At 38.6% G+C, this 26,286-nt stretch overlaps 1 protein-coding gene and 1 long non-coding RNA gene across 6 annotated transcripts in view; one reads left to right on the top strand and one right to left on the bottom strand.

Annotated features, from left to right (window-relative positions):
• The first annotated feature begins 3,488 nt into the window (after positions 1–3,488).
• Positions 3,489–26,004, top strand: LOC107205539. Of its 2 annotated transcripts, XR_004497867.1 has the most exons (4): positions 3,489–3,964; positions 17,789–18,149; positions 20,919–21,133; positions 24,258–25,993. It is a non-coding gene; the product is annotated as an uncharacterized LOC107205539 (long non-coding RNA). The 2 variants fall into 2 exon arrangements; XR_004497866.1 differs by lacking the exon at positions 3,489–3,964 and having other exon boundaries at positions 8,538–18,149; positions 24,258–26,004.
• TSHR (thyroid stimulating hormone receptor) overlaps positions 5,886–26,286 on the bottom strand; it is a 46,296-nt gene continuing 25,895 nt past the window's right edge. For all 4 annotated transcript variants that reach the window (XM_015629986.3, XM_015629987.3, XM_015629988.3 and 1 more), the window contains 5 exons: positions 25,819–25,896; positions 24,758–24,826; positions 18,307–18,384; positions 8,366–8,554; positions 5,886–7,556 (listed from right to left, as the gene is read on the bottom strand). In XM_015629986.3, coding sequence (XP_015485472.1) covers positions 6,152–7,556; positions 8,366–8,554; positions 18,307–18,384; positions 24,758–24,826; positions 25,819–25,896 — 1,819 coding nt within the window. In that variant the 3' untranslated portion in view covers positions 5,886–6,151. The remainder of the gene's footprint in view (positions 7,557–8,365; positions 8,555–18,306; positions 18,385–24,757; positions 24,827–25,818; positions 25,897–26,286) is intronic.

Raw genomic sequence — 26,286 nt, 5'->3', positions numbered from 1 at the left:
CTTGTTCTCATGGTTTTAATGAGGAAAAAGCATTGGTGCTGGGAATAATATTTTTGGCACACTGGTTTCTGTCTGTCTGAATTTGTCTGTCTGATTTTAGTAAGTAGTTTAGTCTTAAAACATTAAAGCAGCATCTAGTGAAATTCCCTGTGTGTTTAGAGTTGACAAAGGGCTTGGTAAGTGTGATGATACTGGTGTTAAAAATCAGGTAGCTAAAGGTGAAGTATATTCATATCACAGATGTTTTTGCATGTATCACTTAAGTTGGTTTTGGGCGGGGGCAGAGAGAAAGTAGAACAGTTCTTAAGTTTACCAAATCAAATTAATCTTTGTTCAGAGTATCTTTTAGTTTTCATTTTCTGCTGTAAATGATTTTCATGTCCTTAAACAGCTTTGTTATTTCTCTGAGGTTCTTGTGTTGCCAGGTAGCCTAAATCACTTCAGATAGTAGGTGGGAAACAAAGTAATTCTTAAAATGGAGTATGGGATTTTGCAATAGCAGAGGAAGGAGGTGTAAAGGGAAAATGGAAAGAGGAAACAGTACACACAAAAAGATAAAATAATGCAGCCAGCCTTTAAAAAAACAAAAATCAAGGAGAGATTGCAAGCATACTTTCATGTCAAAGAAGTGTATGTATGAATTGAAAAACTCTTCTTTTAACCTTCTGGACTTTTCATGGGGGAAGTGCATGTGCCAGTGTGTCAGACACTCTCCTAACTGCTTTTTAACAAATATACTTGCTGCTTTATACTGACTGTTGCAGGGTTTTGTTGGAAATCAGTAGCCAGCTAAAAAAGAATTCATTTGTTGTTTCCACAGCTCCCTCTAGGCAGCAGCAATAATCCACATATAACTTAGGGAATTTTTACTACAGTCAGATTGAAATACAGCTTTGGTGCTGCTTTGAGATTAGTGCTATCCTGCATATGCCAATAGCAATATGCCATGGGGAGGACAGACATTTAGGCAGCACCTCAGAGCCTGTAGTGAGAAGGTTTTTGTTAAAAGTAATGTTACTGCTCAGATTTAATTTGTTGCAGCTTTGCCTTCATAAAAGACATGAGTACTATAGTTTTTCTTCACTTTTCAAAGAAAAGCCACTGTTATTTCAGCTGAACCTGTAAGACAGTCAGCATGGGCTTTGCAGTCCAGCCAATTACCAGTCTCAGTGTATGAAACAGAGGCTGTTCCTGGCAGCAAAGTATAAAAAGTGTTACAGTATACATGTAATAGTCCAATAGTTTCAGTACTTTTAATGACTAGTGAGCTCTTAGATACAGGTTGTTAATGAAGTTGATGTTCACAATGTATTTCTTTTCTTAAGACAGAAGAAAAATAACCCAAAGGATACTCCTCATCACAGCTGCATATTGAATAGCTGAGAACCAAAATGAGTGGGTTCCTTCTCATTATCAAAGCTTCAGGAGCTTCAGTGGAACTGCACAGGTGTGCAGCAGTCAGGATATGACTTGAGATGGCCACAAGTACAAGCCCTGGTGTTGCATATAATCAGGACGGCACAGAGAAGTCCTCCCAAAAAGGTGGGGTAAGATTCAAGTGATTATATTAATCCCACAGAATTTAAACTCTTGAAAGGTGTCAGTTCAGGATGGCCACAATGAGGTCCAAGTCTGGTTCTACAGTTCATGAGACTTTTCAACGTTTTGGAATAGTTACTCAATATATTCAGGGTGAAAAGTAAGGCCAGGCAGTTACAAAACTACACAGGACTGGTATCCTGTCTGAGAACCTAGAAATTTGGAATACTTTGGAAATTTATACCAATGTGTGTAGATGGGGGCACAGGGCGGGCAAGTGTGGAATAAGTTAGAGCTGATGGGTTCTGATGACATAGTCTGTGTATTTACCTTATAGAGACTTTATTTGTTCACTTTCAAATCATGATTTCTAGTCACACAAAAATAAGTCTTATCAGATGGAAGTGACTAAACAGATGAAAAGTATTCCAGCTTCATGGAGATGTGTTATTGACCAGTGTGAATTCTAGGTTAACGACACTGTCAGAATCTCCCGGTGTGCGTCACTAAGACCTCTTAACCATCTTCTGTTCCAGGGCATGATGAGGGCCCTTCAACATCTCATGCCTTAGTCCATGAAGCCTACATGTAAGTGCAGTATAATGTCATATGTTTTCAGAATACCTTCAAAGGGGGAGGAGAGTGTCTAAGGGAAAGGCATAATATCCAACTGATTTTGTGCCTCACTGGTCCAATTTTAACAGCAACCCAGAAACCATTTGATTATAGAGCGGTTTTAGAGTGCAGATGCCTGGCATCTGTTTGAAAAACAATACAGATTATGCTGCTGTTACTCATCAGCCTGCCCAAATAGCCTGGGAAGGAGGGTTTGGTTTATATTAACACATAAGCATAGGGCTTCTACTCAAATCAGGCTTCTCTTTCTAAGGAGATTTTTTGGTGCATATTTTCCTGTACTGTGAGAATTAGTACATTATTTATCCCACAAAAAAGGAAGCAAGAGGGCATTTATGTCAATCAACCAAAAATGCTATGTTAGTGATGTGAAATTTATCTTTGATTGCTTGTGCTATTTTCAGAATCCAGATACCAATAGCAGGGCAGAGTGTGCTTTACTTGGACTATAGCTGACCTGTTGCAGATGATGTCATCTAGAACCAATGCCTATTCAATAAAAAAACTCTCATTTCTCTCGGTAGGGGAGAGAGGTGACTACCAAAGGCCACATTAAATTGCCCTCCAGGTATTCATAACTAAGGGCCCATCTCAGCTTCACAGCTTTTTTTCCTTTTGGATTATTTTGTATGTAATGAATGATTTTTATGAATCCTCTGAGCTCAGCAGTGCTGTTGTTCCTTTCTACCCCTGCTGCACTGTCTGAGATGGCTGTTTAGGACATCCCTCTCACAGCTAGTGATGGAGCTAAAACCCCTCAAACCTCCATCAGACAGCATGTCATGGGATAGGACAGCCAAGGAGAACAATGAAACTGAATACTAAAAAAATAGTATTAACTTCTTTTATAGGAAATATATTTAAAAATTACCCCAGAAAACTTGTTGAGCCTCTCCCAATTTCAAACAAAACATTTTATTCCCATGCTTTCCATTATTTCTGAAGGATTTTAGAGAGTGTACATACTAAATACCAGAAATAACACAACTTGCCAAGACAGATTTAAAATACCAAGTATTACATAAAGGTGTGCACAAACCCAAAAATGACTCAAGGAATTGATCAGAGCAGGAATGGAAGAGAATATCTATAGGATACAAACATTTACAAGAAACAGTCTGGCAAATAAATTATTTAAATTCTATTTGCCTGGACCTTTCCAAGAGCTTCTAGAATATTTTTTATCAAGTTAAACACAAGAAGGACTATGCAGGACAAACTGGAAATACCAAACTTTTTTGATAAAGGCAATATCGGAATTCTTCTAACAGGCATGTGTATATGCAATGATGAGAGACAGAAGAGTTCAATACTGAGTAAATATATGTCATCAATTAGTAACAGCAAATGTCTGCGTTAATTTACAAGCAACCTGCACCAGCCCAACATACTACATCTTTCCAAAGTCTTATTGGTTTCTGTGAAATAAATATACTGGTTTAAGATCCATGCTACTTTTAAAAGCACTTTTTAGCATAAATTTTGATTTAGTCTTTTCTTCTCTTTCTGAAAAAGAATATGATTTAAGCTTGGATTTTCTTTTCCACTGGTTCACTAGCATCTGTGAAGTCTGTAGGGTGAATGTCTGTTAGAACTTGATTGTCTTTGCTGCTGCTGAGATACTAAACTAAGGCACTCAGGAAACTTTTTTCTCCCTTCAGTGGTTATTCCAGTATCAGAAGAGTGGCAGAACCTGGTGGGGGGGACCGGATGTTGCATCTGAGAAGTCCCACGTTTGTATGGGACTCTTGGACATGGCCAGAGCATTACAAATGCACCCGTTTCAAGAGTAAGGAATTTTGCTGATCCACACTCTTTAAGAAGTTGTCTTTGTTTCTGATCTAACACTGGGTGACTCCAGATTACAGAAGAGAAAGTCATAAATTATTATTTGTATTGGTTTCAGCAGTTTTGCTTTCAGAGTTTGCTGAGAATCAACCTAAAATGGAAACATGCCTCTCGCCCAAAATAAGCAGCTAAATTAGTCTATAATGCTATATTGTAGATTTTTTTTTAATGGCATTAGCAATGATAGATTATTTCTTTTCTATAAGACCATCTCATGGAATTCATGAAACTAGGCCCTTGCTTCTGCTCGCTGAAGCAGCCTTCATTTGTAATCAGAAATACAGAATCAAATTGAGTTTTAAATATTTGAAAAATACAGAATCAAATACAGTATGTACATGGCATTTGCAATCACTCAGTTTCCAGCTGTAGTAGCCAGCAGTTCAAAGGGCTCTACCATTATGTTTTTTTGGATACTACTAGCCCACATTATATAAATTCTGACTATTTTCTGATCATTTTAATTATAGGTCCTCAAAGACTATAATTCCATGAAAAACAGCATAGATATTATAAAATTAATTTAAAAACGCCTACCTGAAGGCTAATATTCACACAATATTTTTTGTTCTTCTGCCAAGGCTTTCAAATAGATAAATGAAATGATCCCTGGTAACCTTGGTAGCAGTTCTGCAGAGCCAGTCTGTGGAATTGCCTGGGACCAGGTGTGATCCTGCCAGCAAAGCCAGGTACTCAGGCCACTCAAGTGTTAACCATGCAGCTCCTAGTCCTGATGTCTGCAGGAGGTGTAGAGAGCCAGGCCTCCCTTCATTTGTTTGTGGTGTATGAATGAGATGAGCACAGCCAAGCTTGACCTTGGTCTGGCCCCATCTAGCAGCAGGTATAACAGAAGGTTGCTTTAATGCTTTAGACTGGGGGTTGTTCCTTGTGTCTGAGCATGGATTTCCTTAAGCACGCTCTGGAGAGCACATGTCCCACCTACAGCCAGGCTGTGGTCAGCCAGAAGATAACTCTGTGATTCTTGCAGTTGTGCTGCAAACATTACAAAGGTCAGGTAACAGATCTCACTACAAGATAGAGAGATGTTATTAAAATGTGTTGGAGGAGCTAGGGGTCAGTCTGCAGTGCAGTAAACTGTGTAGCATGAATTAACCTAAAGGCAAGATCCACTCCCTTGGGTTAAGTTGAGGTTTGAGGCAGCTCAACATAGAAATGCTGAAAGGAAAGTTCTACGCTGTAAGAGAGAGGTAAGTAGGGACAGCAGAAATTGTAAGAAAGCAGGAATTACAGGATGTTCTGAGCAATAAACATGCTCAGCTAAAACAGCACTGAAATATGGTAACAACTAGATCAGTCATCAAAAAAAAAACCCCAAACAACCATCATTAATTTGACTGGGTAACCTGGTCTTCAAAACAAATTCAAATAAAGCAGCTCCGAAATACATTTATCAGAAAGTGAGAGAGTGATAGTAAGGGACACAAATGTCCTAATGTTTCTTACTTGTTATCTTATGAGCAGTTGCAAAATCAGTGATAATTTGCCTTTTACCACTATAAAGGCAGTATGAAGAATCTTATTTTCCCACCACACCAAACTAAACCAAGAACAGTGTACAAAAGACTAGATTTGCTTTAGGTCAGGATGACAGAATGAGAAGAAATCTGATTCATTTTAGGCCTGGTGGAAGTTTTAGAAATTTGCCTTAAGAAAAAAAACAACCTTTTGACATGTAGGCATTAGAGAGCTTCAACTTTTAATTTTTTTTTAAATATGATTTTAATTATCAAACTTTGTCAGTTTGGTTTTTTTAGTTATATATGTACCCCCAAGTCTTACTGTTGGCTCCTGCTTCTTAATTTATTTTTTTTAAGATGAGGGTGTATTTTATATTTGCTCAGTTTAGAGATATTTTCTTTTTCCTATTTAGGTAGAGTATTCACATCTACTTCTAGAATTATCATCAAGGCCGTATGTTTTGCCCTGCACTGATAAGAGGTTCAAATAAGTGGTTTGCCTAAAAGAAGACTGCTCTGGAGGTACTTTCAGCTATGTAGCAAAGTATAATCTAGGGGAAAAGGCTATGGATAAAGTATTATCTTCTCACTTGATTCACTGTATGCACAATCACCTCTTGACCAGGTTTTGGCTGTGATACTTTGAGATGTTATAGCTCAGTTTGCTTCCATTCTTCCATGAGAATTTGGTTCTGCATTGTCGCAGCAGGAAGGTAATCATTGACTGGGTCTTGAATGCTTGTAAGAATCTGACCTATCCCTCGGCTGATTCTCTGCCCATATGACCCACTGCTGTTTTTGGCTGAGACTGTCTGACCTCTGTAGACTTGAGCCTGATGCTCACATATACCAAACTTGCTTAGCAGGATAAACACATCTCTACGGAAAGCTTTGGTGAAAATAGCATAAAGAAAGGGGTTGGCACAAGAATTGAGTGGGTAGAAAAGTACCAGCAAAATCTTGGAATTTGAGACAGTTATCAGTGGTTTGCTCATAATGGCAGATAAAGCATGGAAAGAGATGGGAGCCATGCACAGAAAGTCTGTGAAAATCAACACAGCCATCCGCTTGGCAATTTTGGTGTCTTTGTCCCCTGACTTGTACTGGGGGTTTCGCACAGTGATGTAGATTTTTATGTAGCAGGTGCAAATGATGACAAAAGCAAGAATGTTACATATTAAAACAAAGACAATGTAGGCTTCAGCCACTGGTGTTTCAGTGTCCATTGGCAAACAGATGCTGACTTTGCTGTAGCTGCTGACACCAAGCAGTGGCAGAAGGGCGAGCAGGATGCAGGAGAGCCACCCTCCCAGCATGATAAGCGCAGCGTGCCGGAGGCGAATCTTCCGGTCGGGCCGCATGGCGAAGGTGATGGCATACCAGCGCTCCAGGGTGATCATGGTCAGGGTGTACACAGAAAGTTCACTGGCAAAGACTGTGAAAAACCCGGCTGTGTTGCAGCCAGGCCCAGTCTGCCACTCTATGGCATGATTATAATACTCTGACCTGGTGTAGAGATCCACTGAAGCGATCAGAAGGAGGTATAACCCCATGCAAAAGTCAGCAAAGGCCAAGTTACACATCAAAAAGCGAGGTACAGTCAGTTTATAATGACTGGTGAGAAGGATGAAAAGGACAAAAATGTTGCCTAGGATGGCAAGCAGATTCACAAACCACACCACAATCCTCAGAAACTGATAACCCATTATATCCTCACAGGGATTAAACTCATCAGGCTCTGGCGTGCATATTACATCTTCATTGCCTCCACAGACAAGGTAGTCATAATGACTGTCAAAGGTCTGGACATCTTCCATTTGAGGGTTCTTGAGCTCTTTGCCAAAGCCAAGGCTTCCTTCTCTACGCTCTTCCAAATAAATGTAATAATGGGGATTTTCATGAAAATCTGTGAACTTGGTGTTTGTGTCATACACAGCATTGGTGTGGTCTGTGTATTCTTCTGCATAATCTTTGTAAAATGGGTCTCTGAGAGTCTTGACTGATCTCTTATGAAAGCTGTGGCTGGTCTGGTTACACATCAGGTGCTCCAGGATCCTGAAAGAGTAGAGGGGGAAATCACTGCTAGCATTTACAGTCTGACTGGTGCACAGCATGTGACCAAAAGGAATGCTTCAAAAGCAGAGTATCCTGAATGAAAATGTAGCTATAAAAATGTGATTCAATATATTTTTGTTAACAGATCATATGATGTACAATAGCATTGCTGGACTTTTTTTTAAACTGTGTTTATAATTCTATCCCCAGTAGTAATTTTACTTGTTTGACTTCTATAATCCATCTTCTCTTTTGAGATCTACACTCTTAGTAGGTAAGAAGACATTTAACTACTGTTTATAACTTCTTGGATAATACATACAGTATTACTTTCTTTTTCACTGTTGCTCACTATTCAGTTTCTCCCAGAACTTCCATCAGTCTAATTTCTGTTCAGTAGCTTCTTTACAGCTAACTAGCAGAGCAGCAATTTGGAGTCCTGCGCCTCATGGTGTGATGCAGCTGTATTTGTAGTCAAAACATTTTCAGTAGTCAACAGCTTTTCAGTTAGAAAACATGAGACTTGAGGCTATAACCTCTCCAACACTTCTTTCCAGGCCTTGCTGTAGAACATTACCTTTTTCTTTTTTATTTCCCTCTAATTCTGGGCTCAACAAGAGGAGGAGCTGCTGCAAAAGGACCTACAAAAATTCTTCTGATGGTTTGCAGTTTTAACCCATTTCAAACAACATTGTTTATACCTAGAAAAAATTGTTACAAAAGTGCCAGTAGATGTATTTTTATATTACTAATAAAACAGTATCTTTACTGATACATTTAAAAAATTAATGCCAGTTAGTGAAACTCACCCACTTTTTTTTTTCCAGCTCTTGAAAGCACAGCAGTGACTTGGATATGATAGGTCAGCTCGCATTAGCTGAAGAAATACTTTTACAGCTGGTAATTTCTTTAAAGTCCATGTATTTTTGGCCATTAGTTCTTTTAAGCTTTCCAGTCCTTTGGCAGGAAGGTTGGCAACAGCTGTTCTGGAGATGTCCCTAAAAAGAAAAAAATGACTAGATCAGATTTTTCTTCAGATTATTAACAGTTCTTCAGGAGTTTCACAGAAATCTACAATAAAAATCAAATCCTAAGGAGGTGGGGATTTCATATCACCTTGCTAAGTTCTGATACCATTCAAACCCAAGTAGGCTGTTCATTTCTCTGTGATTTTCACTGTCTTTTAAAGCTCTTGTCTTTAGTGTCTTATAGCACAGAATATGAATTATAAAGAAATATCATGACTTTTAAAATTACACCTTTAAAGCCAACCAGATACAAATGTGTATGCAGCCACACAGTTTTAAAAATCCTTTAAAGAAATCGTATCTTCCATTGGAAGAGTTATATTCCCTTAGACTTCTTTAGATTCATTTTAACCTATTGGAACACTTTAACAGAAAGCATTGCAATTCCTAAAAGAATATTCTCTATATACCAAAATTAAAATCATCTTACTCCATCCTGAATCTCTCAGAAAACTGAATATTATGTTTGTTGCTTTCTACTTGTTTGCTGAGGTGGACTTGTGAGAGAGATGATGCACAGCTAATGGGGAGATGACTTTCCTTTCAGACTGCCAGGTGAATGTCACCTGGTCCTGCTGGTGCTTTCTACTCAGTTTTTGCTTTGTCCCAAAATTGCTTCTAGTAACACTTGAAGTTAAGATGTTTTTAGAGTTACAGTCTGTGAAGAAGTAAATCTGTAAAAAGGGTTCTAGGGTAGGCATTGTTTGAGCATTGTTTTATCATGACACCCTCATAATAAGTAAATCTGGGTTTTTTTCTACAGTTTCTTATCCTTCTAGAAGTCTTGCTCACTGTCTGCTTTCTTGCATCCAAGAGGAAATTAGTTCTAGTTTTATGCTTTAAACAACTTTTAAATGTCTACAACATTGGGGTTTGCTCTGGGTTTTGGTTTTTTTTCTCTTTCAATTTGCTTTTAAATTTAGTTAGAAAAATACTGCTCCTTTTGGTAGGACTTTTTCACTTCTAAAAGCTCCCTTGCTATCATATGTTCTTTAATATGTCACAGCTAATTTCAACTACATAAAATTCTTGTTTGTTCCTCTAGAGTGCTTTTTGGTAGGTGCTTCTACCAACAGCCCTGAATTGGCTCTTAGAAGAGTCTGAATATTGCCTGCTATCATTTTACCTTGTAAAGAATCAGAGTAGTTGAGTTTCCAAATCATCCTGTATTGCCAAGAATGTTTTCATTCTTGATCAAAACAGGGTCACCTGGAGCAGGTTGCTCTGAGCTGCCCCCATTGACTTCTCAGCATCTCCAGGTCAGGAGACTCCACAGCCTCTTTAGCAACGTGTTATGGCATTTGACCACTCTCACAACAAAGAAATTTTTTTCAGATGTATGACGAGGTCCCCTCTCAGTAATTTCTTCTCAAGGGTGAAGAGGCCCAGCTCCCGCAGCCTTTCATTGTGAGAGAGATGCTCCAGTCCCTTGATCATCTTTGCTGCCCTCCCCTGGACAAACTCCAGGAGCTCCATGTCTCTCTTGGACTGAGAAGCCCAGAACTGGACACAGCACTCCAGCTGTGGCCTCACTAGGGCTGAGCAGAGGGGCAGGATCACCTCACATGACCTGCTGGTCATGCTCTTCCAAGTGCCCCTCAGGATCCCACTGGCCTTCTTGGGCCCAAGGCCACACAGCTGGCTCACAGACAGTTTGTTGTCCACCCCAGGTCCTTCTCCACAGAACTGCTTTCCACTAGATTGGCCTTCAGCCTGTACCAGTTCCTGTGGTTATTCCTCCCCAGGTGCAGGACCCTGCATTTGCCTTTGTTGAATTACAGACAGTTCTTCTCTGGCCATCTCTGCGACCTGTTGAGGTCCTTCTGAAGGGCTGCACTCTGGAGTACTGGCCTCTCCTCCCAGCTTTGTTATCAGCAAATTTACTGAGGAGGCATCTGCCTCTTGATTGAAGTCACTGCAATTTCATGGTCACGGTAGCCATGCCTGCACCCAACCTTCACATCTCCAACAAGGCCTTCCATGTTTCTTAGCAGAATGTCAATCAGCACAGCATTCCTTGTGGGATCCTCCACTGCCTGTGACCGGAAGTTGTCACTGGTGCTTTCTCAGAATCTCCTGGACTGTTTATGCTTTGCTGCGCTGCTTTTATTGGTTGTGTCAATATCCCAGAGAGGGTGCAAAGGAATGCTCCACAGTCCTGTCTTGTGGTTATATCTTTGCTATATTTACTGGAGTTGGCCCCTCTTAAGTCTGCCTTTGCTCCTTGGGTGTAGTTGCTACAGCTCTCCCCTTTCCCACACCTTAATGTTTGTTGAGCCCCGGCCTATGTCCCCATTCCCCTACTAATGTAGTTCAAAACTCCCATAACAAGCCCTGTTAATTCCTTTTCTCCCTTTGAGACATTTTATAGAATTCTTCTGCAGCAAAACATCCTGGTAAAATAGATCTTGGGACAGATCTTAGCAAGACAAAGCTGGCCTTTCAGAAACTTCATGAGTCTCCACCAAGTCCTCATGGTGGTGGCAGCTATCTGCAGATAGGTTAAATGCTCTGTGATGACAGATACTAAGACTCTTTGGAAGGGAAATTACAACTCACAAACACTTGAGAGTTCTTTGAAGATGTACTGGCACAAACTTATGAGGAAAAATGATCCTGTTTGTGCAACAAATCAGGAATTCTGACAAGCCTTGTCAAAATCAGATATCAAGGGCTGTTGAGGTAACTAATCTGTTTTGTGACATGGGGAATGTCTTTCCTGGATTAATTGAAAAATGAAAGGGTGGATAAAAGCCTGAGAACAGCTGACAACATTTCATGCTAGAGGAAGAATGGAAAGTTGATTGGTATCTGACTATGCAGGTCATTGCAGGCAGGGCCCACAGAGGAGAGGCTCTCACTGGTACTACTGAAACACTCATAAACACTCTGGGAAGGAAGTGCGAGCTGCAACAAAGCTTGTTTCTGGCACAAAGTAATACAAGGTAGAGAAAGCTTCTTTGTCTAAAGAAGCAGAAGGCTCCTGCAATAGTATATGACTGTGCAGAAAAATAATATGCTTCAAAATTAATGAATGTAAAGTACATTTAGGAAAAAGCAATTTTGACTTTACAAGGATGATAATGGGGTTTAATTTATCTAGCACTTTGGAAAGTTCTTGGAGTCCTCTGCAAATGTCAGGTCAGTACTTTCAGTAATGTTGAAGGGAAATAGAATGCTAAGAATTCTTGGGAAATAAATAGAAAATAGCAAAAAAACTTCACTTTGTAAATCTAGTATGACTGTAAATTAAATATCTGCAGTTCTAAAAATATATGCAGTTATAATAAGAGCATGGAAAGCTGCAGCTAGGATATTAGAAGTATCAAGTTGTTTATATATTAAGTAATAAGGTACAAAAAAGGACTTTTGGGAAAAGCTACATCTGGAAGCAGCAGTAGTAGACTATAGTGCCATGCTGATCATAAAGAAGGTGATTAGTAGTGATTATGCACTCTTGTGAGATGAGTTTCGGAACACTTAAGAATGTGAGGCAACAGACTTAAAAATAAGAGAAGGTATAATTTTTCACCCAACTGCATCATTGTGAAAATTGGTGCTGTGGTTCATCATGTAGGCCAAAAAGCTAGGTAACAAGAAGGACAATATACCATTCTGGTTTGGTTTTATTCCCAGTTGTCTAACATTCCCATCAGAATTGTCTGGGTCAGCAAGAACACCCTGGGGGACAAGGGCTTGTGCTTTGGAAACAGCTGCTGAGAGGAGCTTCTCTGGATTTACAGGGAATGGAGCTGCAGCTCCTGGAGAGCTGCAAACAGAAGGGGTAGCAGCCCAGTGCTCCAGTAGTGGAAACAATTTCCCAGGGAGCAGAGATGAATATGCAGAGTCTGTGGCTACTCAGAGTTTCACCAAGTGATGTTAAAAAGTGTGAAAGAAACATCTATTCAGTGAAAAGAAAAGGCTTGGAAGAATTAGTATTAAGACTATTTTGTTTCTGTTCTATCTTACCAAATCTTAGGAATTCTTTTATGTATGTGCCTATGGGTATATATTTAAGTAGACAAATATTGTAGGTTTTGTTTTCAAACACTCAGTTTTATACTGGGGAGCCTGGGGAAAAGTTACAGGAAAGATGCCCTGAAGTTCTTGTTGATTTAGGATTGTGGTGCAGAGCTGGCAATAGATGCTTTGTCCCATCCATGGGCCATGTTAAACACAAGGGCTCAGAAGTTTGGAAGTTTCCAAAGTCCCAGCTTGGGAAGTCCCTAAATTGCTGGTATGTGGTTTCTGCCAGCAAGAAGTACTGTGACTTCTCTGTACCACTGCTATTGCAAATCAAAAAGCTTCCTGGGAGTCTGGTGATAATTTGTCTCCCAATAGTTTCTTAGTTACCTTGGCCCACACTTTGTTGTGTGTGCATCAGCTGGCCAAGAGGAAAGTGTGGGATTCTCAGAGATTTTTTTACATTAAAAATCTAGTTTTGATGATTATCTAATCATGTTCACTATCTACTTCAAGCAGCATAGCAGCTGTCTTCAAACTAGTTTGAAAAGTTTTACAAATAATTATTAGTCCTCAGAGCCATGTGAATCCAAGTAGTTGGAGCTGTCAAAACTCCTGCATTCATATAGAAGACACACTTGCCTGAATGATTTCTTTGTGTGCCAGTGTATAGAATTACAGAATCATTAAGGTTGGAAAAATCCTTCAAGATCATCAGTCCAACCATCAGTCTAGCACCCACCATGTTCACTTTTTCCCAATGTCATACCCACAGTTATTTTTTTTAATACTTTCAGAGACCATGACTCCATGACTTTACTGAGCAGCCTGTTTCTAATGCTTTGCAAGCCTTTCTGTGAATTTTTTCCCCCTAATATCCAATCTAAACCTCCCCTGGCACAACTGGAGGCAATTTCCTCTTGTCCTCTTGCTTCTTACCAAGCCCTGATGAGCCAAGTGTGGTCAGTCCCGATCAGTCAAGGATGATCAGTCCTGATTTTGGTCTGCTGGGAAAAATGGGAACTGACTGAAGTTACGTCTGTCTCATTAACATGTAATATTGATAACTAAGATGATGTTTAAACACAGCAGTGCTTGAATTGCACAGAAGAGTGTCTGGCTCGCACTGGTAGGCTATAGCTTGTACCCTTAAGGAAACACAAGAGAATGTGCAAGAGATGGATTTGTCAAGAGGATCTGTCTTAAACTGAAGTGACTATAAAACAGGCTAGGCAGGAAACTGATAAAATGAAAGATAGCAAGTCACAAGGACTAGATGGTTTTCACCAGAAAAGTTCTGAAACAGCTGAAGGAGGAAGTAGTTGAATTGATAAAAGAGTCATGGAACCTTCAGCTTTGCTCTCCTGAAGAAAGGCAGCAAACAAACCACCACCAAATATGATATACCTGGGGAAAGTCAGCATGTATGGGGCTTTTGTAAAAAAAGTCCTGCCTTGCAAACTTCTCTGAGTGTTGTGTTTATAATCTGCTCAATCTCCTGGGACTTCAAGGCCTTTGACAAATGCCCACAAGGCTGAGACAGAAACCAGACAGACACACTCTTTTGGAAGGTGTCAAATGCTCAGGATTTTGGAAAAGGCTAGCAACAGTCACAGCTAGCCTAGAGCCAGACCAGATTTCAGCCTTTAAGTAGCCATGGTCTAGAGCCCACTCAGGTACTGGCAGTGTTGCGTAGAGTTCTACACTGTGAGGCAGAGCAGCAACCAAAGTGCTCTCAACCAATCTCAACATTTTGGCATGGTAGCAGTTTTGTTTGGTCCTCACATTTTTTTATAAATCTTAGGTGATGTTTCTGGGCTGTTGCTTATCTCAGCTGAAATTTACATATTTTATTGAATATTAAAGAGACATTGGAAAGGTTCAGATAAATGTGGGAAGAAAACATTGCATGAATTCAGAGATGTTTTCTGAACCAATTGTATATTACAGAAGTGTTGTTCAGTTGCTCAGAGTTGTTTTTTTTCTTTTTTTCTGGGTTATTGTATTTCAGTCTAATTCTTTGTTGGTTTTATGAAGTCAGTATTTCAGAACTGGATCTAAGTGATAAAAGCTTTTGTCAATAATCCTTTTCATTGCTGGAAACGTGCACTTGTAGTATGAAACCCAGTAATAGCAATAATTCAAAAGACAGGTAGTTAAGAAAATGAGATTGAATGTGTCATAGTACAATTGAGAATTTTTTCCTAATATATATAAATTTCTGAGTACTGGAACAAGTAAAGCATAAAATATATAACAGATGGGCTTAAACTGCAGATACTATTTTAACTCTACTAAAATATTTTTTAAATCTAAAAATTAGTATTGTTTGATTAGCAAAATACAGAGCACTCCTCTTGCTCAAAAACTTGCTTTTGTCCTGTGGGAGAAACCATTCCTAGATTGGGAAATGATGCTTTAAAGAGCAATTCTGCATTCTACAGATAATTAACTACTCACATGTATCTTGTGTGATTGTAACATTGTAAATTTGGACTGTGTGCTTTATAAAAGCTAATTGAATAATGATCCTGATTGTATTTTTGTTGTACTCTCTTGAACTTTTGCTCTGGGCAGCAGCTCTTGTCGCATTTAGTAAATCAGGTCCACCGAGTTGCTGAATCCGTGCCAAGGTTTCATTTTGAGGTGAAGAGCAATGTACTGTCATCATACTATTAGTTTTATAAAGGGAGCAATCTGTGTATACATCCACATATATCTGAGTACACAACAGTGACAAAGGAACCAAAATTGCTGACATCTGTTTTCCTCTATTCAGTGATCACAATCCCTGCTTCTTCTGCTGTTGTACACTGCAAGTTTGAAAAAAATAAAAAATTACCTAGCTTTTCAATTCTTACTTAAGTATGTTTAATTAGGTGGTCTGAGAGCATGGCCAAACTCATACAACATATATATAGTCAGGCACAATTCTTTGTAGTTAAATCTTTCTCATTGTGTTTCTTTAAAGCCAAAATGGAACGTTACCCCATTAGGGTGGATCCATGGTCTGTATTTCAGCCTTTAGGTTGCTGTTGCAATCTTGATCAGAAAAAAAAGCACTCTCTGTGGGGCACATGTTCTGACTACCATGAATTCCCATCTCACTTGAAGAGTGCACCTGGGGAACTCCAGACAATAAGTTCTGCCAGCTTGGTAGGGAGGCAAGACAGAATTTCTCTAACTCAGAGTTACATAAATTTATTTTTTGTTGTTGTTTTGTTTTTTTCTGCATACTGCTGCCACTATAAGCAATGTCATTCATTGTCCTAGACAAAAAGCAATATTCTCACAATCATTTTCCATGGAGTTAATTTTCAAGATGAAACAGTTTGGATGTAACATTTTATTTTGAGGAAGGTCGAATGGTCAGCTAGCAACACCAAGGTGCAAATGACTTAACAAACTATTCCTTATAACAAGCTAAGTTGTTTACCTTGCCCAAGGGAATATGGAAGGGCTGTATTGGTGAGACTTCTCAGAGTGTTACACGAGTTAACAAATCTGCAATCTCTCTGTAAATCACTCAGTGGTCATGATAGTATAGTGGGGGTGTATACTAAGGCACCAAGTGCAAGGACATTTTTGTCTCCTGTGGGAGATGTTAATGGTCATTGACAGGACACAACCACAAATACTTGGTTTTTTACTCAGTTTTCTTTTTTTTTTTTACTTCAGCCCTCTTAAGGTAATGAATATGTGGGAGTTTCAGAAACTCTTTTGTTCCTGTTAAAACAATTCTAGTTCCTGAAAGTGAGTTAAGAGATCTGTCCAGGTGGAAGGATTCTGCTTTAAATTGTTGCTCATCTTCTGGCAAACCTTTTCTACATCACACATGCAGAATAATTCCTGCTCATCGGTGGGTGACACAAGCCCCTAAGCCACTATTAAAATTACATTAAAATAAAATTAAAAGCTAATAACTTGAATTGTTAATTCTGTACTGGTTTTGGTTGGTATAGAATTAAATTTTTTCACTAGTAGCTAGAAGGGGGCCATGCTTTCGATTTGGGAGTGAAAATAATATTGATAATACAGGGATATTTTAGCTATCCCTGGGCAGTACTTGCACACATACATGGCATTTTTTGTTTCTCACACCATCTGACCACCAAGGAGGTTAAGGGTGCACAAGAATTTGGGAGAGGATAGCCAGGACAGCTGACCCCAGCTGACTAAGAGATATTCTAGACCTTATCAAATCATGCTCAGCAGTAAAGACTGGGTGGATGTTTGCCAGGACTGCCATTGCCATGGGACTGGCTGGGAATCAATGGGCTGGTGGTGGGCAAATTTTTGTTACATCGCTTGTTGTTCTTGGGTTTAGTTTTTTGTTCTTCCCCCTCTGATTTTGATTTTTTTTTTTTTTTCAGCATCCTTTTATTAATTATTAAGCTGACATTATCTCAACACATGATTTTTCTCATTTTTACCCTTTCAATTCTTTCTTTCATCCCATTGGGTGCAGGGGCAAATACTCAGCTGTGTGGAGCTGAGGTGCAGGCCAGTGTTAAACTGTGACACCATCCTAGGAGCTTTATCTTAGGACTTGCATATCAAAGTATCATGATATGAAATACTCTGGCTTTTTTAATCCACTGTTGATTTACTGTGCTTACATGTCAATTCTGGCCTTCTGCCTTTCAGAAGCAATACCTCTGTTTTTAATGACACTATAGTAAGCACCACATCTCCCTTTAGTTAGCAGAACTGCTAGAACTTTTATGAGCCATGAAGGTGTATCATTCTAAGAGGAGATAGATAGCTGGCTGTTTAGTCTGCAAGTATAAAACATGTCCTGAGATCAAGGATCAGTGGTAGTAGCTGGGATAGCACAATAGTTATGGAAGACTAGAAAAAATTCAAGTAATTTGAGATATCTAACTTGAAAATAGGGTAAAAAGGTAGGTTCTGTACAGTTAGATGTTCACATCCTAGGAAAGCATCTCTAGCCCCTAAACCAAGAGGTTATGTGTAGCTGACATGTCTCCAAGCTAGGCTTTGCACAGGAGGCTTACCTGGCTCTTACAGCATACAATTAACCACCCACAACCTTTTGCAGCATATGAGTTATCCACCTGTCCAGCATAACAACAACACTGATGCTTTAAATACCCACAATAAAAAAGTGTCAACAATCTGATCCTGCAAGCTCTCACCTGCTGGAGCCAGACTGATTTTTCTGGAGTTGAAAAGATTCTGAAAGAAAAATAATGACTTCTGCACCTTTTGTTATTGCAGGTAGCTGCTAGGATTCCTTCCAAGAAAAATACAGTTATTCTGCCATGAATAAGCTATTTTCCTGAAGAGCAGAAAGTAAAACTTGTTCTTACATGGACTAAACCCTGCTGGTATCATCCGGTTTTGCAATGGAGGAAGAAATTCCCCTTTTCAGTATTTCAGTTCTCCTTGTGATCTGTCATGGGCACAACGTTACACACTAGACAATTTGAGTCAGGGAATATGATTCTTCTGGAAGTTCTTCTTTAAAGATTTTTTTTCATTCTGTATTATGATTCCTAATTTTAGTGAAAAGTTCTTTGGGGGATTGTAGAATCAGACTGGAAGCCAAATAACACGAGAAAAAAGAAGAGCATCAGAGGTAACTATTTTTCTGTCTAAAATTATTTTTTCCTCTCTTCTAATATCCTTTACATGTCTAATATCCTTTACAAGAGTCTTTTTTTTGTAGTAAAGAAATTGTAAACTAAAACAGTATTCTTTTAAAAGCTTTCTTTACTTGATTTTCACCTACTTACAGCAGTGTTGGTCCACTGTGCACTCCTAGAAATGCATCATCATTGATGACTTTGAGGTATTTGTTCTTGTGCAGATAGCTGCAGAAACAAACAAAATACAGTGATTTGGAAGTAGTTATCCATAGGTTATCAAAGATCTGGAGTTTAATTGCCTACACAGATGTACAAAAGCAATATGTATAAAGGCCATCCATTCTCAACCACATATTGAAGAATAATCAGTTACTTTATTTTCTGTGTACCCAAGAAACAAAATACAGGTGTTTTTTTGGGGGGGTTTTTTTGTTTGTTTTTTTTGTTGTTGTTTTTTTGAAAAACAATTAAATTCCTCAACAAATACTTTATTTTGCTAATTTATTTATTATCTTTGTTCCAAATTTTTTATCTCACTGTCATACACAGTAAAAGGGCACATGCATACACACTGTATCTTCAAGTACATATGTGTGAGGATGAGGTGAAATAGTTTTGTTCTCTTTCATCAGAATGGAGTATGGGGAATTACATGATGGATCACATCATGAACAAACAGGAAAAAAATTTCCTCTATGTTGTGAGTTCAATAAAATTTTTAAATGCTTTAAGATCTCCATAGTCAAGTGGAGGTTTCTAAATATAGGCCAAAAGTTAAGATTAAAGTTTCGTTGTAAGAAGAGCAAGGAAAGAATAGGATGTTTGGTACCCCATTATAAACATTTACAAGGTAGCTTGTGATATAGCTAGGAAGATAAAAAGTGCAATAGGACGGTGGTCACAACAGATGTCAGAGGGTAGCTTTGAAGTTCACAGAGTCACAGAACATTCTGAGTTGGAAAGGACCCACAAGGATCATCAAAATCCAACTCCTGGCCCTGCAAAGAACAGCCCCAAGAGTCACACCATGTGCCTGAGAGTGCTGTCTAAACATTTCTGGAACTCTGTCAGGCTTGGTGCTGTGACAGTTTCCCTGGGGTGCCTGTTCCAGTGCCAAACTACTCTCTGGGTGAAGAACATCTTTCTAATATCCAACCTAAACCTCCCCTGACACAACTTCAGGTCATTCCCTCAGGTCCTGTCACTGGGTACCACAGAGAAGAGATTGGTGTCTTTCCCTCAGGAGGAAGTTGTACCTGCAGTGGATCTCCCCTCAGTCTCCTCCAGGCTGAACAGACCCAAGTGACCTCAGCTGCTCCTCATACATCCCCTCAAGGCCCTTCAACATCCAGCCCTTTTTTGGACAGTCTCTAATAAGTTTAATATCTTATATTGTGACCAAAACTGCTTCACAGTGAGGCCACACCAGTGCAGTGCAGTGCAGGACAATCCCTTTCCCAGCTGGCAAGCCACAGTGCGGAAAAAATTAAGTAAAGATTCTAATCCTGTCCTGGTTGAAGTCATTGGCAAATTTTTCGTAACATTCACTAGCTATAAGCTTATATTGATCACCATAGTGAGAAATGAGAAGTGCATGCACTATCTGGGTTGCACAACAGAACGTCTTAGGGAGCCAAATAATACTTCTGGCATGTTATTCATTGGACATTACTCATGCCTTAAGTCTTGTTTCTTACAGAGGAAAATAGTTCACATCACCTTCTCAGCTGTTGTTGTTTGAAATAAGCTTTAATTCTTTATAAATATATGGCATCTAGCATCACCTGATGTTTGTGTTTTCTGAGAACTGATTTTCATATCCTGTAAATGACACACTATTGTTGTGAACATTTCCTTTTGTGTGCAAATGTCCTTATGATTTTTTCTGCAAAACGAATACAAAAATTAAAACCAGAGCAACAGTTAAGAATTAATCCAAGATTTCAACATCTAGGTTGTAGTGCTGAAGGACACAAAAACCTGCTTAAGCTAATAAAACCTGTCTGCTTTAGTAACTAGACACTATTATACAACCAGTTAATTGCTTGTCCAATTTTGCAATATTTTCCCCTGATGTTTGAGTGACTAATAAACCTGAAATATAATAGCTGATATGCCTGATAAATCTTCAAAGTTACAAATAGAAACAGCTAGAGGCTTTGGGAAGTACAGAACCATGTGTTACTAAGGAGGGGCTGCGGTGTTAGCTGCCAGATTTCACATCAGTGAGTCAGACCCATCAGAATGTACAATTTCCTGATGTTAATTGGTTTCAGTTGTTTAAGCCCTTTTATTTTCATAGGTACTGCTTTTAAATGGAAGGAATAAGGCTTTGGTAAAACTAATTTGACAAAGCTTATGTAGAGTCAGTTCCTTCTGAAAGAGCCATTAATCCTGTTGTTACTGATAGCTAAATGACACAGAATGTCATTTAAATTCCCTGCAGAAGAGAAAACCACAACAGTGGTATCAACATGTCTAAACAAATATTAGAAGTTTTAGAAATCACATAGTTGATGTATAATATCTAGCCTCAGTGGGGACACTAGAATAATCATAATTTTGGAGATTTGGTGGATGCCAATCAGATATACATGAATACCACAGTGCAAACTGCAGGGAATCTGTAGTAGTGTAAGTATGGGCTCTGGAGTAGGAGATGCTGATGTTTTTGTACTGCTGTAAGTAAATGAAGGCCCTTTTATTCATGTTTTTCAATCCAATCAGAGCAGTAAATCACTTATACTTGTGTCTAACAGACTATACGGAGTGTGGGTCCAGGATAAGTGGGAAGAATATTGCATTAAGCCTCAGCTGCACCAGAAAGCACCATGACTGCAGGATTCCGAGCAGGACCTTCTGAGGGCACGAAACACTAACAGGACATTTCAAGTGCTATGTGAAACATATGCATGCAGCTGGATTATGAAATGAATGTTAAAGAAAGGGAGAACAGGCCAAAAAGATGCATTTGGTAAGTGAGCAGTACTAAAGATTCATCATAACAATTTTTCCACATAATTGTTTATCTTAACTCTGAGCTATGCCAAGCATTATAAGTGAACCCTGAAAGTGTATACTAAAGTAAATACATTCTTTTGGAGTTTATTTTTGTGATTAGATTTTGAGATCACACACTTTCCACTTCAGTAATTTAGATAGTTCTGTGAAAGCTCATCAGAAATATATTTTGCCATTCACTGAAAATATCTTTTAAAAAACTCTTCTTTCCTCACCAGTTACCTTACAGAAATAAACACTGGTGCAGCAGCAATACTTTGCAGTTTATGGACTTTAATGATGGGTTAAGATGAGGGATTCAAGTGTCAGATGAATGCTTTTCAGTAAAAGTGTCATTCAGCCCTTAGTTCCTGGTTCCTTACTTCCCTGCTGTTATGAAACTTACACAGCAATACTGTGGTTTGCTGTTAAACACCAATCCTTGTTTGATTACAAGATCAACTAAGTAGTGCTATTATTCAGTATGATAATGGAAACCCTTTATCCATGGTTTTTCACCTATACCTGCATTAATTTTTTTGGCCCCCTTTGATTGCATAGGCATTTTAATACTGCAAGAGTGGTAGAAAGGCATAATGCATAGTAGAAGAAAGCCCCCAAGATTCCCAAAATGTTTTCTGATACATGGATGGAACATGAAGTCTTTGAATAATTTGCCAAAAATTTATTATTGTTTTTGATTGTTTTGCTTACTTATTTTTGTCCTTGAGATAATCATTCAAAACACATTCAGATTTCCCTCACCTTTTTTCTGTTAGTTTATTTTTCCTTCTCTTTTTGTTAAATTCAAATGCTCTTCGATCAGACCCAGAGAAAAACAGGTACTTCCTTGACTATACAGTGGTAGATAAACAGGAGTTCAAATTAGAAATGTCAGAATAGAGAAAATTAAATACTTGCCTCTTACATTAACTTAATGCTACTGCTAGAAACAGCAAATCTCTAAGCTTGCACTTAGCAAAATTATACTTTATCCTGTCATATGGTAACCAAACTACTTCAGAAAATTAGTTTAGATATTTCAGTGTAGTTTATCAAACAGATAAAGGCTTTACCACTCATGTTCAGCTCCTTAGTTTGCCTTGTACATCTAGAGTAGTGCTCTCCTCCACGTAAATGTCATATGATTTAATTAGGAGAGAAGTGTTTGTTGTAATAAACCATTTTTACTGCTGGTAGATAAACCCATGAACATAAATCTAGTTTTACTTATTGTGTTGGTTGGTTGTTTTTTGTTTTTTCTTTTTAAATTTCATTGACTAGTGCATCATAGCTAGTCTCTGGTAGGATTCACTTAGGATCATAAATCACAGAACATAAGTTGGAAGGGACCCATAAGCCTCAACAGGGTCCAACTCTCTAGCCCTTGTAGGATGACAAAAAACAAAATCGTGACTATGACCATCATCCAGACACAATTTGAACTCTGACAGTATTGGTGCTGTGGCCATTCCCCTGGGGAGCCTGTTCCATGACTGACCACCCTCTTGGTGAAGGACCTTCTTCTAATGTCCAACTGAACTTCCTGTGATGCAGGTTCCTTCTGCTCTCTTATCTCCTATTGCTGGTCACCAGAGAGAGATCAGCACGTGCCATTCCACTGCCCTGCTTGAGGAAGCTGTGGGCAGCCACAAGATCACCCCCTCATGCTCCCCTTCTCCAGGCTGAAAAAGCCAAGTTACCACAGCCACAAACAAGACCACAGTCACCAAGCCATAGGTCTTGCCCTCAAGGCCTTTCACAATCTAGACTGCTCTCCTTTGGACACACTTAAGGGTTTGATATCCTGCTCATATTGTGACAGCCAAAACTGCCCCCCAGCACTCAAGGTGAGGCTGCCCCAGTGCAGAGCAGGACGATCCCCTCCATTGCCCAGCTGGCCATGCTGTGGCTGATGCCCCCCAGGACACGGCTGGCACTCCTGGCTGCCAGGGTGTGCTCAACTTGCCGTCAACCAGGACACCAAAATCTTCTTCTGTGGGGCTGCTCTCCAGCCTCCCACTTTGTATGTATAACCAGGATTACACCATGCCAGATGAAGAATCCAGCAATTGTTCTTGTTAAATTTAATATAGATGGTGATTGCCTGGCTCTCAAGTCTGTCCAGGTCTCTCTGGAAAGCCCTGTACTCTTGGCCTTAAAAAATACTTACATATCTCTAAAGGATAGTAATTACAATTTTTTATTTTCTAAAAATAAGCAAACAGTATCTACAGAGACTAGCATCTGCTAGTGCTAGTGCTAGTGCTGTCTGCTTCTCTACTTCCCAGTTCGATAAAGCAGATGTTTAGGAATCTTCTAAAACTAGGTTTTCATTTGATTCTTTAATAATAATGAGCATTCCAAAGATGACAGAAGTAATAGCACCTGCATACTGCATACCTGCATATATGAGAGAAACATTTTTTAAAAATTGCTGCAGAATAGTATCCAACCTGTGTTTTGTCATAATGTAAGAAATGGAAGAGCCAACACAGTTCATATATTGGATAAGGCTTGGAAAGTTTCTGAGTATTGCTGCATGCCACTTAGAGGGATTCAGTCAAGACTCTGGCTTTATTTTGCCATATTTTACATCTTGTGATTTCTGTGGGCACTAGTACAAACACTATGTCACCCTGGAAGACTTCCTTTTTCATGTGAAAGTTTAAAGTAACTGAACTAGTGTGAATGAAATCAGATCTATTCCAGATCTTTGGTTTAACTCAGACCTTTCAGACTTTAAGACATCTAGCTAGCTGCTAAGATAAAATAGGCAGTTTGGAAAGATTAGGACCATGTGAAGGATGCTCTTATAGAATTCTTATAGAATTTAAGCCTAATTTAAAATAAAGTACTAAAAATAATCATATTTATCTTCATGTCCCTCTGGTTAATTTAAGAGCCCATGATGAAGAAGTCCCTTTACTTGTGAGAGTGACAGACTCTTTGATCAAGCCTCTGTAGGACAAGAGTAAGCTTTGCCAATGTGAATGGAGTCTCTAGAACTGAGATTTATTCTCTCTTAATGATTGAGGCAGATGGTTTTGGGTATGATGCAAAAACGATATTCACTCACTAAATATTATTTTTTTCAGAAAATACAGCATGAAGTTGCTGGGAAATATGAAATGGTTGATTCATGCTTTTGAGATTTGCATCTCATTTCCAGTGTAAGTGGATGGTTCCTCTGAGTTGCTCCCAGCATCTTACACCACTCTCTGTTTTGCAAGAGATGCCTGCAAAAGAACTGCTACCATTATCAGTGCTATACTTACTAAAATAAACATTCTGGTTAAAAAAAAAAGCATAATTATCTTCCAAATTGTCTTAGAAAAGTTTTACTGTAGCTTCAAACCAGAACAAAACTCACAGTGGAATTACTGGCCATGATTTTATTTCTGAACTATAAATATACATACTAAATGAAAGCACACTGCAAAAGACATTAAGCAATTATATTGTTATTGCTGGCTGAAATTAACATCCTCTCTTTGCTCCTCAAAAGTAATTAAAATAAGATACGTTTTTCAGAACTCAAGTAAACAGAAAAACTTGGGTTTTTTCTTCTGAAAGAAGAGAATTACCTGCTACTTACATAGCATCCAGATTTGTCCCATTAAAAGCATGGCCTTGAATACGGGTAAAACCATTATTGTAGAGTTTACTGCAAGCAAAAAAGAAATTACATCAGTGTATTTTGGGCTGCTTCAATACATGAATACCTAACATCTTATGCATCATTTTTCTTTGCAACAGCACATTTATGGTTGGGTTAATTTTAATCTCTTGAAGAAGCAGTAGTTACTGTGCAAGGTCAAACAAATGCCAGAAGTGTTCTTGAGTGCACCCCATCAAGGATACCACGTGACAGGTGTGCAATCTTCTACCTCTTCTTACAGCAATGATAGACTAAACCACTTTGCTATAATTTTCCCACACTTAAATAAAAGCAAGGAAACAAAATTCTGCTGGGACTGATTAAGGAAGGCTAAAGGAACTAACAACTAGCTAAAAAGGTCTGATTCTACTATCAGGCATGCCTTACATTTTTAGAATTAAATTTTTTACTCTCTTAGAGCAAAATAATTTTTTTCTAGAATTTCTTTAGAATTCATCTGTTCGCATTCTAATGCTCTTCCTCCCAGTTCAGGTCATAACTTATTACAGTAATTTCACTCCCATCAGCCTTCTTTTTTGTGGCTCACATTGACTGACTTGCATAACTGAACTTTATTTAACAATTTTCTTTCAAATTTGACTCTTCTGATGTTTGCCATCCATTAGTTTCCATGGTATGTACCACTCAGGTTGCAAAAAAAGTTAGACCTGGTTATAACCCTGCTGTAGCTTTACAGGGGGAGAGCGTTGCAGACTTTCTCCTTTGATTTTTTTTTCAAATAGAACCATTCTCTGGACACTAGGGTCATAGAAAAACAAAACCACTTTAGTCAAGCCAGCTTAAAGAAAAGAGCAGGACTGGTTGAAATAGTTGTCAAAGTACAGAATTTATGCAAACTAGAATATTCATTCTGTCTGTGGTCTTTCTCCATTGCAAACTACTAGAGAGTAAGACGGGAATAATTTTATTTTTAAATATTTTGCTATATGCATTACCAGAGAGGTAATTGCCTTGTGACTTAAACTGGAAGAACTTACAGAGTGAGAGATTCATTACAAAGCCCATGGAAAGCATTTGCAGGCACTGAAGTCATATAAGGATTATCTGCAATTTCACTGAAAAAAGAGACAAAATATCACAATCAAATATCTGCCCAACAGAGCATCTGGAGAACAGCTTTGTTATTAATTGTTCTCTGCCTTGATAATAAATAGAAGTTTAAAACATAATTATTTTAATAAATTAATTTTAATTTATTTTAATATTAATAGATTATAAAATAAATAACATTACCATAATTATTATATTATAGATTTTAATTTATTTATTTCAATAAATAACTTTAAAATAATAACCATTTAGTTATATCTAAGGCCAGAAGATACATGTAGGAGGAAGAATTGAGCATATTCCAGCATCCAGGAAGACAGCTAGTGAGGTAAATGGGTTTTGTAGCTCTGGTGAAGTGTGCCAGCCTGTGTGATTATAGTGGCTAATGGCACAGA

Source organism: Parus major, chromosome 5, assembly GCF_001522545.3.
Source record: "Parus major isolate Abel chromosome 5, Parus_major1.1, whole genome shotgun sequence".
NCBI classification, from domain to species: domain Eukaryota; kingdom Metazoa; phylum Chordata; class Aves; order Passeriformes; family Paridae; genus Parus; species Parus major.
The sequence above is the reverse complement of the archived record's forward strand: the minus strand, read 5'-3'. Positions and strand labels throughout refer to the sequence as shown.